Source organism: Canis lupus, chromosome 9 (assembly GCF_011100685.1).
Source record: "Canis lupus familiaris isolate Mischka breed German Shepherd chromosome 9, alternate assembly UU_Cfam_GSD_1.0, whole genome shotgun sequence".
In the NCBI taxonomy this organism is placed as follows: Eukaryota; Metazoa; Chordata; class Mammalia; order Carnivora; family Canidae; genus Canis; species Canis lupus.
Genome location: NC_049230.1, coordinates 40,098,469 through 40,116,861, shown reverse-complemented (window position 1 = coordinate 40,116,861; position 18,393 = coordinate 40,098,469). Strand labels below are relative to the sequence as shown.

General features: G+C 49.8%; 1 protein-coding gene across 2 annotated transcripts; it reads left to right on the top strand.

Moving 5' to 3' along the window:
• The first annotated feature begins 1,570 nt into the window (after nt 1-1,570).
• Nucleotides 1,571-15,315, top strand: TMEM98 (transmembrane protein 98). 2 transcript variants are annotated; one of them, XM_038548139.1, is made up of 7 exons: nt 1,571-1,672; nt 3,805-3,986; nt 5,498-5,629; nt 6,624-6,657; nt 8,733-8,848; nt 11,621-11,680; nt 12,864-15,315. In XM_038548139.1, the coding sequence occupies exons 2-7, from the start codon at nt 3,856-3,858 to the stop codon at nt 13,069-13,071; spliced, it is 681 nt and encodes a 226-aa protein (XP_038404067.1). In that variant the 5' UTR covers nt 1,571-1,672; nt 3,805-3,855; the 3' UTR covers nt 13,072-15,315. The 2 variants fall into 2 exon arrangements, with proteins under 2 accessions (XP_038404067.1, XP_038404068.1); XM_038548140.1 differs by lacking the exon at nt 1,571-1,672 and adding an exon at nt 4,884-4,950 and having other exon boundaries at nt 3,843-3,986.
• Nucleotides 15,316-18,393: the final 3,078 nt, after the last annotated feature.

Genomic DNA, 18,393 nt, shown 5'->3' with positions numbered 1-18,393 from the left:
TTCAGAATGACATATATCTCATTTTGCCTGTCTTTGGAATTTCCATGACCATGTGGATTCCCTATATGTATTCTATTAAATTTGATTTTCTCCTATTAATGTCTTATGTCAATTTGATTCTTAGTCCAGCTAGAAGGACCCTTGAAGGGACAGGAATCCTTGCTCCCTGTCATAGCTTCTCCACGAAAGCACTCTAGAGGGTAGCAAAATCATCCCTCAGTTTTCCCTGTCCCTGTGTGTCAGTTGTGGGAAACCACAGCTGCTCATGCAGCAAGGCTCTTACCAAACAGGGGAGCTGTGAATGCATACACAGGCAATGTATGTAGTGGGGAAGGTGATGGGCCAAGAGACCATGCCTGGGGACAGCAGCCACGTCTCACTTACTAATACTCCCAAATAATGTGGGCTGCATTTTGAGAGATCTTATGAATTTCCTGGAGAAATAGGTAGGTATAAGTGAAATTCTTGATTTTTAAAAATGTGGGCAACTAGTTTGATTTTTTTTTTTTTTTAAACTGTAAATCAGAAAAAAAGCACCCTCCTCTGTGGGCTGCATGTGGCCTAGGGGTGACCAGTTTGCAGAGCCTGCACTAGGTTGCCCAGGACATAATGTGCATCCTTTGGTCACCAGTACTGACCTTAGATTGGTTGACTGGATCTCTGCCCTAAGCCCCAGGCCTTAGCTTGAAGGCCAAGGGGGAATGACCATCCAGCTCATGCCTCCTTCTAGACCAGGCTCAGTGGACTCTGGAAAAAAGAGTCTGTCCTCAGAGCCCCAGCCTGTTTCCTTCCAGAGCCTGTGGGGACCTCCATCCTTCCAAGGAAGCCCATAACCCTGGGTGTGGGCATCTTTATGCCTGACAGATGGCCAAAGGATGGCTGTTTGCTAAGTGAGGGCTGTGGAAGGGTAACGTGAGTTCCCTTTGGTCCCTCGAGTAGAGTGCAAACCGCAGGGGCAGGACAGCCAGCCGGGGGCCTGTGTTTCATGCTTGTCTCTGGCACAGCCAGGGCTTGGGGTGGGCCTGCGCGACGAGGCCGTCCTGAGAGCTCCCGCGCCCCGGCTCCGCAGGTACCGCGGGCCCCGCACTCCTCAATGCGTTGCGCGCACCGCGTCCTTGACCCTTGCATCAGCTCTCAGCATGCCTGCGAGTGGTGGCCCCACGGTACCGATGAGGAAGCCGAGGCACAGAGACATGAAAGGAGTCGTCCTCAGCTCGTGAGAGGCAGAAGTGGGGTTGAAACCACGGCGGGATCCGCAGCGCCCCCGGCCGGCCGGCGCCAGGGCTGGGGGTGGCCGGGACCCCGCGGCCTCCCTCCCCGAGGCCTGGGGTTGGCTGGGGGGGCCGGGAGGGGCCGGGGGGCTGGGGGCTGGGGGGGAGCGCCTCCTGGCTGGCGGGGTGAGGGCCTCCCTGCAGCCGGGCCTCCCGCGGCCCCAGCCCCCCGCCCCCCGCCCGCCCCGGGCCCGGCGGGGACGGCGGCGCCTGGCAGCGGGGGATTTGGCTGCGCGGCGGATCCCCCTCCCCCGGGGCTTTATCTGGACTCCTCGGGCCGGCCCAGCCTCTTCCCGGCATGCCCCGCTGCGGGGCCGCCCGCCCGTCCCGCGCCCGGACTCTGCCATCGGGGGCGCCGGCGGCCGGAGCGCCCCGGGTGCGTCCTGCGGCCGCCGCCTGAGGTGGGTGGGCCTCGCCGAGCCCTGGCGCCGCGGGAGCTGGGGGGTGCGGGCGCGCGGGGCCGGGGCACGTCGGGGCCGCAGCCGGGGCGGGGGAGCCCGTCGGCCCTCGGTGGGGGTCGCGCCTCCGACCCGGGGGGGGGCCGGGCAGCGGGCGAGGAGGGAGGGACTTGGGGCTGCTTCATCCCGGCGGACGTGGGGCGCGGGGGGCGCGGGGGGCGGCGGGGAGCCCCACGCACCCCTCCCGCGGAAACCCAGACCTCCCCGCGCTCTGCAAAGGCAGAGACTGAACCTCGCCCCGAGCCCCTCGGAGGAGAATGAATGCACGGAGGAGGGAAACACGCAGACACGCCCGCGGCAAGTCAGGGAGGGAGAGAGGAAGCTCGGGGAAAGCGGGTGCCCCGGGCACAGCCGGAACAGAGCGGGTGGTCTCGGAGGCCGCGGCGCGGGGGAGGGGAAGGGAGCCGCCGCCGAGGGGGAGGGTGTCGGGGCGGAAGATGGAGACAAAGGGCTGGAGGAGTAGCCCTTTAGGAGGCACAGTGCCGAGAGACACACATCGGGAGAAACTGAGGCAGACCCCGAGAATTAGCTCCTGCCTCCCGCGGTGCGTCCCCCCCGCCCCCCCCCCGTAGATACGGAAATGAAAGACACAGACCTACCCAGCCTTCTGCCCTCCCGAGGAAGTGAGCTCCAGGGGGTAGAGGAGCTCCTCCGTGAGACCTTTGAGAAAGGCTCCTTGGCCCTTTGAGCCAGCCGAGTGTGCATCTAGTCCACCTGGCAGGCTCCTACTCATCCTTCAAAACCAGCTCAAATATCACCTGCCTGTAAGGAGGGCTTTCCCTAGAAAATGCCATGCAAGCGCAATTACCTCTTGTCTGTGTACCCTGTCGTGCGGCATAGACACGGAGTGGAGCTGGGGGAGAGGGCCACAAACGGCAAACATTTGTCCACTTGTCCACCTCTTCCTCCCTCCTCAAGATTTGGAGTCCGTGCCTTACTTATCTCCAGTCTTCGGAATCCTGCCTAGTGCTTGGTGTCTAGCAGATGAACAATAAATACTTATCGAATGGGACACCCGGGTGGCACAGCGGTTTGGCGCCTGCCTTAGGCCAGGGGCATGATCCTGGGGTCCCGGGATGGAGTCCCACACCGGGCTCCCTGCGTGGAGCCTGCTTCTCCCTCTGCCTGTGCCTCTGCCTCTCTTTCTCTGTGTCTCTCATGAATAAATAAATAAAATCTTATAAAAAAAATGCTTATCGAATGATAACCAGGAACATGTGGACCCTAGGAGACATGTAGTATAAAATAAGTCCTGCATCATCCTGGGGTCATAGGAACTAGATCAAAGCCCCTCTTCCGCAGGTGGAGAAATTAAAGCCCAGACTGGGGAAGAGACTTGCTCAAAGGCACACAAGTAGGAGACTGCAATGAACACGTACTTCTCGGAGGTGCCCTTGTTCTTCTGCTTGAGTCTAAAATAGGTGTGAAAGAACATCCTCATCGAAAACAGTCAATAGCCAAAGGACACTTTAACATCAGTTATGAGTTTCCAAAACTGAAACTGACCATCAAATCCCTTTGCAGAATTTTTAGAACCTTCTTCCCTCTGTAGGAAGACAAAGGGAGGTGAATGCCCATCTCGGTTTCGGTAGATGGGTTCTGCTTTCTGACCACAGAAACCCCAACAAATTACTTAACCTCTGTGAACCTCAGTTTTCTCGACTGTAAAATGGGGGGTACTAATACCTATCACAGGATTGTGAGAAGAGTTAACATACAAAGTGCCTGGCACAGAGTAGATTCGAGTAAACACAATCCTGCCCTTCTTAGGAGAATATTCTTTCATGCACTTGGTGGAGGTGTGAAACAATAGGGCTAGTTAAACTGCTTCCTTTTGTCTAGATTTAAAAAGCCATCCGGGTTCGGCAGGTGGCAAACTCTTAACTTACAAAAGGCAAATTTGGGGCAGGACATAAAATGCATCTTGATTCTGTTCAGGCCTTCAGGTCTCTGCAGGTGACTTGGGGGAACCTGGCTCTCTGTGCTCCCCCCCCACACACACACACAGCAGGTAAGACCCACCCTACTGCCCCACTCTCTTTACCAAGGTCTGCTCTGTCCTTTTGTCTTCTAAGATTTAGCCCATGCTGAGGATGTGAGGGGAACGGAGAGAGCCACCCTGAAGCATGGAGACTGTGGTGATTGTCGCCATAGGTGTGCTGGCCACCATCTTCCTGGCCTCGTTTGCAGCCTTGGTGGTGGTTTGCAGGCAGCGCTACTGCCGGCCTCGAGACCTGTTGCAGCGCTATGATTCCAAGTGAGTGGGTCCAAGGAGGGCCAGGAGGGGAAGTGGGCTCTGCCGGGGGCTCCAGCAACAGAAAAAGAGAGGAGCCCAAGAAGTTCTGTACTGGGCAACTCTCACTCAGCTTTTTGTGTCTAAAATGGTACTTTCGGGGTGCCTGGGTGGCTCAGTGGTTGAGCATCTGCCTTCAGCTCAGGATGTGATCCTGGGGTCCTGGGATCAAGAGCCACATGGGGCTCCCCACAGGGAGCCTACTTCTCCCTCTGCCTACATCTCTGCCTCTCTCTGTGTCTCTCATGAGTAAATAAATAAAATCTTAAAAAAAAAAATAAAATGATGCTTTCAGAGAGAGAGATCTTGGAGCTTGAGCAATGTCCTGAGCCTTCTCTGACTCTGAGACTGCACTAAGGGTAAAGTGGCCTGAACTGTTCACCTAGCACAAAGGTGTGGCCATCTAACCGGAACTAGCCACTTCACCTGGCATTTGAATAAGCCCAACCTCTTTCCAGCCAAACTCCTAGGAATGGAAATCCTAGGCCTGTACTCCAACCACACACATGGAAGCAGCAGATACTCAATTTTGTGAAATCCCAGCATGGCACTCTCTCTTTCTTTGCACAGATTTCTTCATGATGCATTTTATGCACAACAGATTTTATGAACAAGATCCTATTTTCCATTTAAGGATGTTTTACTTGATAGACTTGTAAGGGACATGGCAATTAACCCTTAGTTCCTCTTATCCCTCTATCTGAATCCTATCAGCGTCTCTGTCAAGTGGTGAATAATTTGTAAATGGCTGTTTATATGACCCAGAAAAGCTATGCTATTAAATAGCAGGTTATGGCATCTTATATTGTAAAGAACCCCATTGTAAAGTAGGTGTTGTTGCTTCTCCCACTTCTCCACTAGAAGGAGGAGGGAATGGAGTTGATGTGGGCAGACGAGGGCCCTTCCTGAGAGTGACTCTCCAGACGAGGTAGGTTTGGATAATAGGAACTTCAGCTTCTCTGTATAAGGTAGGCTTGAAGGGAAAATAAGTTATTTGTTGTTGTTTTAAGTAGGCTCCATGGTGGGCATGGGGCCCAATGTGGGACTTGAACTCACCACCCTGAGATCAAGAGTTGAGCTGAGATCAAGAGTCAGATGCTTAACCGGCTGAGCCACCTAGTCACCCCAAAGGGAAAAGAAGTTTGAAAAGGATGCTATTTTGTGCAGAAGGAATAGCCCTGTCTAATACATATCTATATTTATGGTTATGCCTCTGCTATTTCTCTTAGCAGATCATCTCGTTCTGCTTCACTTTTCTTCTTAAGCACTGCTACCTGCCTCCTTGACTCACCTCTAGCCGTGTGTCCAGCCTGCACCTGCCGTACCTAGGGTTAGGTTTGGATCCAGGACAAGAGGTCAATGCTTTAACTTACTAACTTCCTACACTCTGTTGGGGGATATGTGGGGCCTCAGTGAGGAGAGGTTCAGCAACAGTCACCCATCATGAAACCACTCTCCTGGGCTTTTCCTTCCAGGCCCATTGTGGACCTCATTGGTGCCATGGAGACCCAGTCGGAGCCATCCGAGTTAGAACTGGACGATGTGGTCATCACCAATCCCCACATCGAAGCCATTCTAGAGAATGAAGACTGGATTGAAGATGCCTCGTAAGGCCTTTGGGACTGTTTGCTTCCTGCAGTCTCCCTAGGATGGCAAATGGGGCTTCTGGGTGCTCTTCTCTGGCTTCCTTTGCCACGGCACTACTGGGCGTCTAGGAGCACTGTGCCAACTGATCTTTTTTTCCCTGCCTGCAGTATGGGAGGCAGGGGATCAGATTATGATATGACAGTGTTTGTCTCCCTCCTCCCCCATTTAGTAGACCTAAATACCAAAGCCCATAGATGTATGGCAAAGGTTGTTACAAAGTCACCCTGATGTGCTTGGATTATCCTTAGGGTGCCTGTAAATTTGACACTCAGTCTCCAGAGATGAAGCCTTTGTCTTCAGGGTCCTTCAGGGATCTCTCCACCCAGCAGGACCCTCTACATGTTGGGCTCCATCCAGCAGGAGCCTCTACATGGGTCCATGTTCTTATTGTTCATGGGCAGATGTGGGGGGGGGCATTATGTGTAGGACCCTGGGCCAGTTACTGCAGATATTAAACCAGTGAGAGGGACAGAATTCTACTAAATACAGTATCTCCGAAGCCATAGCATGTCTCTGCACGGTGCCGTGGACACACAGAGTTGGCAATCTCTAGAGCTGCCCGGGATGGGGAGGTGGGAGTGGCTTTCATGAAGTCTACCACAGAGTGGGTGCCTTTACACCTGAGTCTTGGAAGATGAGGTATTCACCAGGCTGAGAGTAAGGGGGAAGGACACATGAGCTGGAGGGAACAGTGTCAGAAGCTCAGAGTTCTAAGAAAGCATGTCTTGACAGGTGAGTACCACCTGGAAGAGTCAGCTGGATGTGGGAGGGGGGAAAGTAAAGGAAAGAAGGTGCCTCCTGACATAGCTCGTGGACTTGTCCAGTTTAATCTGGAGGCATTCCTGCTCTCGGTGGTGTCCAGGTGGGTCAGCGCTAGATCAGGGGCAGAGCTGGCAACAGGAGCGAGCTGGACCTTGGCAGGGAAGCACTGACAAATTCTTCCTGTCTCCCCAGAGGTCTCATGTCCCACTGCATTGCCATCTTGAAGGTAATACTTTTTGATTTCCTATGACATAATGCGGGGGTGGGGGTGTGTGTCATCAAAGCACCCTTGTACACAGACTGTTGAAAGCGATCTTTCTAGGAAGGGCACTGAACCCATGCGAGAGGCCTTTTTAAAAACGTGCCTGACACTTGAAATTTCTGCTGTTTCTACTCCCTCCTGCATGGCCTGTTATACTTTGGTGCTCTCATGACCCTCTCAAAGGTTTTATTTTTACCTGGTCCTCCTAATATGGTGACCACATAGGTGGTCACAGACTGGGGAGGTCTCTGTGGCTGCTGAGGGGGAGCGGGGCTCCGCACCTTTTCCTTGGGCCCTTTCTTTCATTAATAGAGCTTGGCCCTTTGTTCAATGAGTCAAGTTCCGTGTCTGGATTTCTCCTGTTGCTAGAAAGTCCTTTACTGGTCCTCTCTGGCTGGGACAGTAATTAGCCGAATGAGACAATCGGTGTTGAAAAATCCAAACTGTGAACACTTGAAGGCAGACTGTTTTTCTTCTTCTAAATCCTGCCGCCTCCATGATTGGGTGGAAAAATTGCATCCGATTTGCATTTTTGCTAGATTTTGTGGTTTGGGGTAATTTTTATAATTTTATCATTTGTTTTTCAATTCTTGCCTGATAGAATAATAATAGTAGTGAAATATTGGTCAATTGCAGATATTATTGAGTTCTTCATCTCAGTAACCTAGGAAACTACAAATTTATCTTTTTGTCCAGAAAGACAGTTTTATCTTTTCTTCAATGTCATTCAATACAACATATTAAAAAGTCTCTCGGGGTGCCTGGGTAGCTCAGTCAGTTGAGGGTCTGACTCTTGATCTCAGCTCAGGTCTTGATCTCAAGTTTGTGAGTTCAAGCCCCACATTGGGCTCCAGGCTGAGTGTGGGACCTACTTAACTAAACAAACACACAAATAAAAATAAAAGCTAAGAAGTCTTTCATCCCACCTCTCCTTTAGCTGCCTCTCTTGGGAGGCAAAGGAGTTGCCTAGTAGGAAATTGTTGCCATAGAGTCCGGGATTACTTAATTTCAAGAAGCTCTTTTGGTGTAGGTATGGTTTCAGATAGATAGGTCTAATGACCAGAGCAATAATGCCATATTCCACTTCCAACTCCCAACAAGGATGTGTTCCAGCGCTGGGTTTTGGCCCTGCCCTTGCCTATTGGAGGGAGAGGGTAAATTACATGAGGGGAAGGATAAGTCAGCAGGAAGGAGTCCTACTGGATTGGAACCAATAGCCCATCCTGAGGGTCTGCCATCAAAGGAGAGACCCTGGGATCTGACGTCCCTATTGCTTGGCCACTGCCCTTGAGTCCCTGTGGCTTCAGCTCTCTCTTGGCCTTCTTTCTGGCCTCCTTTCCAGCACCAAGTTAAAGCAGGGCATAGAACTTATTTGCCAGGGATGGAAGCACATCCAGGTTCTAACATTGGGGGGTGGGGTGTGTGGAAGGGGAGAAACCAAACTTTTGGGGTGATCAGCTCTGTTGATGGAGGATAACAAAGGCCTTGTGTTGTAGTCTTGCCTTTTTCCTGCTTTTTTCGAAGACCCTTTCACCATCATCCTGTTGACAAACTTACCAAATTACTCTAGAAAATTGTTGAACTAAGTGCCAGTTCTGGAGGTTATGCTTCAAGGGAACAGTTGCCCCTTGTCCAGCTGTTTCTGAGGGTGCCCCACTGGAGAGATTTTGCCTTCTGGAAGACTAAACTGTGAGGTGAAAGGATAGAAAGAAAAAGTAGGTTTTTCTCCCAAACGAGAAGGTGAAGTTAGAGCACATGATTTTTCTTAGACAGATTATTTCAACTTAGACTTCTCTAAGCCGAAACCCTGATCCTGATCTGAGGTTCCCACCTCCTCCCCTCACCCAGCCACATTCTTGGCTTTTGCCTCTTCCACCCCTCATCTCTGTGTGCTTTTCACTTCAGCTCGCTCACTAGGTTAGGGGCTCCTGGGTGTGGGATGGAACCCCAGGCAGGAGTCATGTTTGTTTGTGGGTGTGGCAGGTGCTCTTGGGGAACCAGGGCACCCCTTATCACCTCTCTCCTCCCTGCGGTGTTAGATATGTCACACTCTGACAGAAAAACTTGTTGCCATGACAATGGGCTCCGGGGCCAAGATGAAGACTTCAGCCAGTGTCGGTGACATCATCGTGGTGGCCAAGCGGATCAGCCCGAGGTGAGCTGGTGGGCCTTGGGGTCCCCACACTCCAGAAGGGACAGGAAGCTGAGGGGGCAGAAACTACATAGCCAACTTTAATTACTTGTATCCCAGACATTTTTTTTAAGCTTTAATTTATTTATTCATGAGAGACACAGAGAGAGACAGAGACATAGGCAGAGGGAGAAACAGGCTCCATGCAGGGAGCCCGATGCGGGACTCGATCCCCAGACCTGAGATCACTCCCTGAGCCGAAGGCAGATGCTCAACTGCTGAGCCACCCAGGCGTCCCTGTATTTATAGAGCATCTGGGAGGGTTTAGATACTAAGAGACCAAGCCAAGGTGGTCTCACACAGTTCCCCCCCCCCCCCACCTCCCACAGGCCCCCTCTGGTCTGCTTTTTGGGGAATTCTAGCATGAGACTAGTGCTGAATCTTCTAATCCATTCTGCAGATCCTACTGTGGCTGCTTCCTCTCAGCCCCATACCATCTAGGGCCACCTTCCTTCCCTCCTTCCCAGGCTATGGGCCAGTAAGCACATTTCCCACTGGTGTCCACACCCCTATTTGCAGTGGCCTGCTGGCTATGCCCTGCCCAGCCCTATTTATACTCCTTGCCACTTCCCTGTCACCCACTTATCCAGCCATAGCCCAGCCAGTGTCCTCCAGGACTGGGTGGGGGAGGGAGGCAAAGCCATACTTCATTCAGATCTCCCAAATTCCAGGCTGTCTGCAAAATCCCATGTAGGAGGCAACCAGCAGGATTGCAGTCAACAACTACACCCCCTCATTTTGGGCTTGACTTTGTGGAAAAATATAAAGCCCTTTTCTTAGGGAGAAGGGTGGTACTGAGTTTGTGCTGCCATCTGGTGACCGGTATGTGGATGTGCCTGAGTCGAGAGTTGCCCTCCTCCAGGATGGACTTCTTAATTAGCCAGGCAGCCTTACTGTCAGGACCATGCCTCCACGTCCCTGGTGGGAGTGTTGGCATCCCTGTGAGTTCCAGGGGCTCTCGATCTCTTGGTTGCATGGCCTCAGGTAGATCACGAGGAACCAGCCCTCTGAAGGAATATGAAAGAGTTGGTGCACTTGAACTCTGTCCAGGGAGTTCAGTGAGTTGAGAAAGTGGGAGGGAGATAATCCGGGCTGGGTGAGGGAGGCAGGGAACTCAGCCCAGAACAGTTCTTGGCTTTCTCTGGAGCTGTCTCGGGTGGGTGTAGCTACAGGACTTGTATCAGCCTGGCTGGAGGATCCTCCTGCCCAGGCTCCAGACAAGCACCAGGCATTCCTCTAGCCACCCATTGTTGGTAGAGACTCTGCACCGCTTGTATCTGCTGGGCCTTCATCATACTTCCAGGCCCTGCTAAGAGCCACCTTGGGGTTGGTGAAGTTCATAACTGGTTGTAAGGAGGGGTAGGAGGAGGAAAGAGGTTGAGATTTCTGGGGAGGAACGAAGTCCTCCGTGATGAGGATTAGCCCTGCTCTGAGAGGGAGGGTTTAGCACTGCTCAGAGGGCACACCTAACCTGGTGCCCTCTGGCCCGTCCTACCAAGCCCCTTGGACTACTTCCTGAATGTTTCCTGCCATAATTCAGTCAGTGTCCTTGCTTTATCTTTTTGCCTTTACACTTTTTTCTCCTTCTGGCTGTTTTTTTGTCACCATTGTTTTTCTTGCTCTATTTATTCCACATAGTGTGTTGATAGAATATTAGTTTTGAGATGAGTGGCTTCAGCTTCAGGGCACTACAGAGAAAGGGACCAGCAAAAATAGCAGCCCATGTTCCTCAGCATGTCCTCATCAGCCCCTCAGCCCTGAGACAAGAACATTGGAGAGCATCTATTTTCAAGTGCTTTTTCAAATCAAACAATACATCATTATTCTTTCTTCCTGACTATCAAGTGGTCCAGGAGCAAGGATTTGGATGAAAATCTTGAACCATGCAAATCAGAATGAACAGTAGTTCCTTTCTGAACTTGGTTTTAGGGCAGCCTGGGTGGCTCAGCAGTTTAGCGTCGCCTTCCGCCCAGGGCGTGATCCTGGAGACCCGGGATCGAGTCCCACGTCAAGCTCCCTGCATGGAGCCTGCTTCTCCCTCTGCCTGTCTCTCTGCTGCTCTCTCTCTCTCTGTCTCTCATGAATAAATAACTAAAATCTTGAACTCAGTTTAAAAAAAAATAAACACAAATTGTACCCTAATGTAAAAGAGGAAATCCAATGGAGCAGTTTGAACCCAAATTAAATTTGCAGGGCTTTTTTTTTTTTAAGCATTCTATATAAGTATGTTGCACTATTTTTTAAACACAACAGTAATACTTATAAAAGTCAAAACATTGCAGAAATAGATTATCTGGAAAGTGAAGGAACCCCTAATTCCCCCTCATCCCAATCCCTGGAGATGACACTAGTGAATGGTGAGTGTTTCTGCATGCTATCCTGCTCCTGCATGCTTATTTATTTTCATGCAAACGGATCGCTCGAACTTTATATAGTGTTCGGCAGCTTGCCTATTTAATTTAGTAGTGTATCTTGAACACCATTCCAGATTGTGTGAACTTATACTTTTTAAACTATGGAGAATTAAAACCAGAAAACAAAATATTCTTTAAGCTGAACCAGAAGTCTTTCTGTTTCAGTCTGTCTGAGGATGTAAAAGCAGTTAGAGAAAGAATCGCCAAAGGTTGGGGCTTGAATATCAGGAGAGAAGAATTGGGACAAGGAAAGATAGGAAGGGAAGAAGGAGAAGAGGACAGAAGGAAAGCAAGGTACTGAAAACCTTTTGCCTCCCCACAGAGTGGATGATGTGGTGAGATCGATGTACCCTCCGTTGGATCCCAAGCTCCTGGATGCCCGGTGAGCAGGGTGGGGGCCTTTTGGCTTAGACTGGAAGCTCATTGTTTTATCACATCTGTGAGGTCCACATTTGTCGTGGAGAGGGCTGTTTTGCTGGGCTCCCAGGGCTGCCTGGCCTTTGGGCACCAAAGATTTTGAATTTTTATAACTAAACATCTGGCCTATATGCACTTTCCTTCCTTCCCTTTCCCCCACGGGCTACCCTGCTCTTTGGATCCCGGAAGCAGACACACCCTAGCTGTGAGTGCTGCCCAGTAGGTGGGTGGGGCAGGTGGTAAGCAGGGCAAGGGGAAGGGAAGGGACCAGTCAGCTCAAGCTGTGCTCACCTTCCACAGGACATACCCAAGACCCCCTTGCGTGATCCTCCCCTAGTACACCGAGCACACTTAGGCTTTTGAAATTAGATTCCTCCACCACATGCAAACCCATTAAAAAAAACCAGATTCTTTTGTCTCTTGGACTTACATGACCATTTCATAGAGCTGTTGTGTGATGATTGCCAGATAGACAGGGGCTCCCAGTGCTTCGGTGCTTCCAGTCAGACAGTCCTGCTCCTATTACTGTCCAGCTGTGTCCACAGGCTAGTACTGGTGTAATACGTTCCCAAATGCATCATGCACACTCACTATATAAATGATACTCTACAGTGAATCTCCCCATACTGGGAAAAAACTCCACTCCTCCTTAATTTGGTTTTCAATTACATTTTGTTTTTAGAGCGGTATAAACCAGCCCAGGGCCTCATTGATTCAAAATCCACAAGGGATGCCCCAGGCAGGGCATATCTAGGCTTCCGGTCTATAAGTGGACAGCAGTTGGGGATGTGCTCATCCAATTGACTAGATCTGAATTGTCCTGCAAAATGCTCATCTGGGAGACGTTAATAGGTGGGCTGCAGAAAATAGGCTCGACAGTCTTAAATATGTCAGTGAGCCACCACACTGCTGTGTTCTTTCCTCAGAGCTTTGTCATGCACATTAAAGGCTCAGAGAAGGCTTCACTTATCCCTGATTACACCAGCCATTCCCAGATTGATTTGAGCATGGGATCATCCTTAAATTACTCCCCAGCCTCCTAGGGAAGGGCCTCCAGTTTAGAGAACTCAAGATTAGAGCCTGTCTCCGTGGGCTTTGGCGCAAAATCGCTCATTTCCCGGGGAAACTGATCCTGTTACTTTTTCTAGGACAACTGCTCTGTTGTTGTCGGTCAGCCATCTCGCGCTGGTGACTCGGAATGCCTGCCACCTGGCCGGGGGCCTGGACTGGATCGACCAGTCGCTGTCAGCTGCCGAGGAGCACTTGGAAGTCCTTCGAGAAGCAGCCCTGGCTTCTGAGACAGATAAAGGCCTCCCGGGCCCTGAAGGTTTCCTGCAGGAGCAGTCGGCCATTTAGTGCCTGCTGTGGTCCCCGGAGTGGCTCCGAGTGGAGACTCTGCTTCCCCCCAGCCCCCAGCCCTCCTTCATCCACCCCTCCCACTCCGTCCCCCCACCGCCCCACCATTAGTTATGCTCTGTGGCTCAGGAGTCCTGCTGTTTGGGCAGAGCTGATGCCTCTGCTGCAGTTGCCAGCGATGGCTGGTGAGTGGCAGTCTAACACTGCAGTTACACGAGCTGGTGCTCACTCTCTGTGCAGCAGAGCTCTGGAAACCCGTGGAGCGGCTGCTTGATTGAGCTCACCTAGCGTTTTCAAGAAAAGTGAGCCACCGTCTGAAACTCACAAGGTCTTGCATGAAAATCAGAGATTCTGGCTTCTTATAGACAATCAGAAGATAAGGCCACTCTGATATGCATTTTCAGAAGACAATCAGCTGGAACTCAGTAGGTGTTGTCTCTTGACAGGGCTTGTACCCTTTCACCTAGTCCCTTTTCATTGATTTGTGGTGTCTGCCTGGTCCCCGAGGCATCTGAGGCCCTCTTCCCCTTTGAAACCTTCTCCCCAGGTTTGGCTTTGCCAGACCGCAGGGTGGATTCTTCTGTCTTCTGTCGCTGGGCCTGCAATTCTGTCTCCTTACCACTAGGAGGACAGTAAACATACACTTAGATTTCTGTCTAGTTGAATGCTCCTTGAGTCCAGTTCCAACGTATGTGGTGTGCTGGGACGTCTTTGAGGGCCAAGGATGGAAGAAGAGAGCCTCAGAATCCTGTGGATACCTTGTGTGTGTGACCCAAAAAGAGATATTTAAAGACCCTTCAGAGTTTAGGCAGAAGTATCACCATAAAGTCGTTTCCACATGAGCAATGATATCCATGAAGGATGTGTTCCTCTTTCTCTTGATATCTGTTTGTTTTGCAAGTTTTGAAAGATGAGGGCCATTTATATGACTGGAGATCTTTGTGGGACCCAGAATCACAATGGCATAATCAGGACGTATATCCAAATTATGTGATTGCCATCATAGGTGTATAGGAGAGACTGAAGTACTTTGCTTCCTCCCAGGACCTCAGAGCCAACCTTTCATTCAGGTGAGGGCTCTGGCTTGGGGGCTGCTGTGGTTCATATGCTGTGCTGTTTAGCATGTTCAGATGCTGTGTCCGGTCCCATTTCATTTTCTCCGTCCTGACTCAGCAGCGGATGTATCAGTCTTATTCTAGAGACCCAGGAACCTATATTCTCAAGTCCAAGACTGGGGCCTCATTTGTCACTGAAATGTGCCATTGGGCACAGTCCATTCTCTCCTGGAAAGCAGGATGCTTCTGACCAGCACGTTGTATATCATTCCCACCTGAGAAGTGGAGTCAGGAGCGGAAAGCTGGAGTTAGCTCCCATTGGACTGATGGATGGATTCCTGATTACCGGGGTGCCTTATTGGGTTGTCCATTCCCATCAGCTCTGACCCTCTGCTAAGTGTAGCTAACTTTCTCATCCTACTGGTAGGCTGTGAATGGGAAATGTCCACAAAGCTGCTTGGACTTTTCCATTTGTGGCCTCTGCAGGGAGACATCCACAGTCCTCCTGTTTTTTTGTTTTGTTTTGTTTTGTTTTCTCTTTCTTTCAAAACCTGCATTCCTAGCCAGATTGGAAACAACTTTCTATTAGGGTTGCAATGGTTGTCACAGTTGTAAATGCCTCTTCATTTTAACCTGGATCAGAGCTCTAAGCCTGAGAGGCAGCTGCAAGTTGGCATGTTGGGGTGAAGTTTGCCAGCATCCCTGGAGCCACATCCAAGGTCACTTCCCTTCTGGGAGCCCTGGTCAGTCCCAGTGCCTTCCTGAAGCCCTGGGTTGCTGCAGGGAAGTGTCTGCTAGACTGTGGGATCTCTTATTCTGCTGCTGGGTAGGTTTTCTTTTGTCTCCAGCAGAGGACAAATAAGTCTCTGGATAAGGTAGGTGTTGGCTGAGGGGAAAGCACCGTCTGGAGGAGGAGGCAACCCTACTCCTCTTGGCCCTTTGAGAGTTGGCTGAAGTTACCTTCTCCCTCAAGAGGGCCTGGTTGGTGAGCACAGGGGATCCAGCCAGGCATGGTTCCCAGAGGATGCACACATCCAGGTCCCTAGATCATTGGTGTTTTTGTTTATGGTGGCAGATCTTCCATGACATGCTCCCCCTCCTACCTTGACTCAAATTCTGAATGAAGAAGGAATTACTCAGAGATAGAAATTGAGTATGAAAAGAATAAAATCTTTGAAATCAAACAGAATTAGGTTCAAATTTGGGCTCACTCATTTACTGTATAAGCTTGGACAAGTTACTTAACCTCTAGTCCATAGCTCTCTTATTTATAAAATCAAGGCTTACTTACTACCTCATTGGATGGGTATGTCAATCAAATGAAGTGGTATATGTGAAATGTCCAGTTATGGGCCTTGTACTAATTAGCCAATATTAATGCTTCTTTCCCCCAGGTCCCCCCTCGACCCCATCCTGAGGCAGGTGACCCAAATGGTGGCAAGTACCTCAGTTACCATGGCTCTGTCTGAGCAGTGGTTTCTGTTCATAAGCTCTGGAACTGAGTGGCCAAAATTCTGGAATCACTGCAGTAGGGAGAGCGGCCCAGCCCTCTCCCTGCCCTACCCCAAGTATGTTCACATGAAGACAGTCAAAACTCTTGGCCTCTTATCGGTGTTCCCAGGGTTGATTACTCAAGCTCACATTCTCCAGAACATGGCCCAGGGAGCCTCCTCCAGCTTGTGAAATCTTCCAGTCGGAGCACGTGTTCTGGCATCCAGCTTACTGGGGTGCTTACCTTGACCTGCCCCATTCCATAGTTTCTTCTTTCCAGAGATGAATCTGTGTGCCCACATAAGCCTGATCTTTAGAAAATGACTTACATCTCCAAGCCCCTGAGATGCTCTATGACTTGGAACATCTTGGGAAGGTGTCAAATGAAGAATTTCCATCTATTTCTTCCTTTCCCCTCTCTACCCTCCTCCATCTCCCTTCTCATCCCTTCCCTCCCACAAGCATGTCCTGTTCACTCTGGGGGCAAATGTCCTAGATGCTGGGGCTGTGAACAGAAGGCACCATCCCTGTCCTGAGGAAGCAAGAGAGACAAATGAGCAGCTGACTGAACCTCGGCTGTGCAGTGTGGTGATGGAGAGTGCAGAGCTTAAAATTGGAGGTGGGAGGGAAGGGAAGAGACCTGGGAGGAACACTTGCCCCGTCAAGACTAAGAGACAGAGAGGTGTTCTGGGTGGACGGGACAACACAGAGAAGGGCCGGGAGAGCATGGCTGATGTGAGAAATGCAGGTGATTGCGGAGGCTGGAGTGTGAAATGGACGGTGTCAGATCATGGAGGACCCTGTAGGTCATACTGAGGAGCCAGAGCTGTATCTGATGGTAATAGGGACCATAGGAAGGCTTTGAACAAGGAGGTGACTAGGTCAGATTTGCAATTTAGAAAGTCATTTACTTTATACCCTGTGATGTTAGTCTCCAGGGCCCATAAATTTGCCTGATGCCACTGAATACATGTTTTCCCCAGGAGTCTGAGGGGCTCATGACTCAATCATGGTAGAAAGCCAGATGGTCAACTGGTTAGGAAGGAGGAAGAGGGGCGAGGCATCAGAACAGAAAGTGCTGGAGGGATTGGGTCAGGTAGGCTTCTGATCAATTTCAACACTCTCTATGTTAGAAAAGCTAATGGACAGAGTTTTAAGAATTTGTGGCATAACTAGGTCCTTGCTGTTTCATCTCATCTGTGTTTTTATCATTCCTGTTTCACAGATTAGGAAACCACAGCCTAGAGAGATCAGTTAACTTCCTGGAGTTAGTAAGAATCAGAGCAGGAACCTCAGCTCCCCTCCTTGGATTCTCAACCAACCACCTCTGCCTGCCTGGGGGTGGCAGGTGGGGAAATCCGCAGTGGGAAGGAAGTAGCAGATACCAGTGTCATCCCATTTTCTTCTAGTTTTAATATTTTCCACTTAAAAAATGATGGTTGTGACCCATAAATTAATTTCATGGCTCACTAATCGGTTACAACCCACGGGATGATAGTACATGGATACTAAAATGAAGGCTGGGGCACAGGTGAGGTATTCTTTCCATCCAACATGACTTAATTTGATCCGTTTTAAGTAAAGCGTGCATTTACCAGATTAGTGGCAAAAATTTATGGGGCAAAATGGAATAATTAATTTATTACATGATGGATTAGTTCAAGAGTCATCTGTTGAGCATCTCCATGATATAGCAATGAATGAAAATATAATGTCTCTCTTGAGGAGCATATAATCTAAGGTGGAAAGAAACCCATGAAGAGTCATTTTCAATATAATGCAGTAAGTGCCATGTGAGGGGATGTGTGTAACGAGAGCACAGTGCAGAGGAACCTAACCCATCTCACAAGTTTCCCAAAGGTGGCAAATGTGTCAGAATTGTCAAGAAGTAGTAGTTAGCAGGGAGAAGATTGGGTGGGTGGGAAAAGGTGGAGGCAGAGAAGGCCCCACAGTATAGGGCTTCCATACTGTGCTCAGATTACTATTGCCAGCGTCAGATGGGTGGTGGGGGGATGTTGGGAGATAAACCAGGAAAGCAAGGTGAGGACTAGATCCTGGATTCTTTCGCTGGGAGGTAAGGATTTATTGAAAGTTGAAAGGCTCTAACTTTTTCTTAGAAAACTACCAGATGATCTCTGCACTCTCACCAGCCTTTTAACTTTATCCTAATTTGATAGGCGAACATGGCTCAGCCTTGTGTTAATTTGCATTTCCCTGACTACTGGTGAAGTTAAACATTTTTCATGTGTTTATTAGCTACTTACTTATTCATGTTGTTTGCCCACTTTTCTCCTGGGATTTTAATATTTTTATCGACCTATATGAGCTCTTTATATATCGAGGATAACAACCCTTTGTCATATTTATTGCATCTATTTTCCCCAGCCTTGTCATTTGCCTTTTAGTTTTGTTTAGAATGGCTTCTGACATCCAGGAGTTTTAAATTTCATGTAGTCAAATGGATTGATTTTCTTTCCCTTAGTGATTTCTTCCATTGCTTTTGTGCTTAGAAAATCCTCTCTCATCCAGAGATCAAATAAATATCATTGAAATGTTTGAAGCAGCAGAGTGCCATGGGTGGATGATTAATAAGAATATTCACAGGTCAGATGTAGAGGTAAAAACAAAACAAAACAAAATGAAAAAACAGAGTAGGTGAAATCGATCCTTCCTTTATCCATCACAAGCCCAGCCCAAGGTTAAAGGTGGGAATAGTAAGAGATCAAAGAGATGGAGATAAGGAGAGGCAGGCAGAGTCTTAAAGCACTAGCAGGAC

Excerpts from the sequence above, each read along its gene's own strand:
- TMEM98 (XM_038548139.1), top strand. The coding sequence starts at position 3,856 with ATGGAGACTGTGGTGATTGTCGCCATAGGTGTGCTGGCCACCATCTTC. Across the intron at positions 3,987-5,497 it reads TTGCAGCGCTATGATTCCAA|GCCCATTGTGGACCTCATTG; the intron begins GTGAGTGGGTCC and ends TTTTCCTTCCAG. Across the intron at positions 11,681-12,863 it reads CCCAAGCTCCTGGATGCCCG|GACAACTGCTCTGTTGTTGT; the intron begins GTGAGCAGGGTG and ends TACTTTTTCTAG.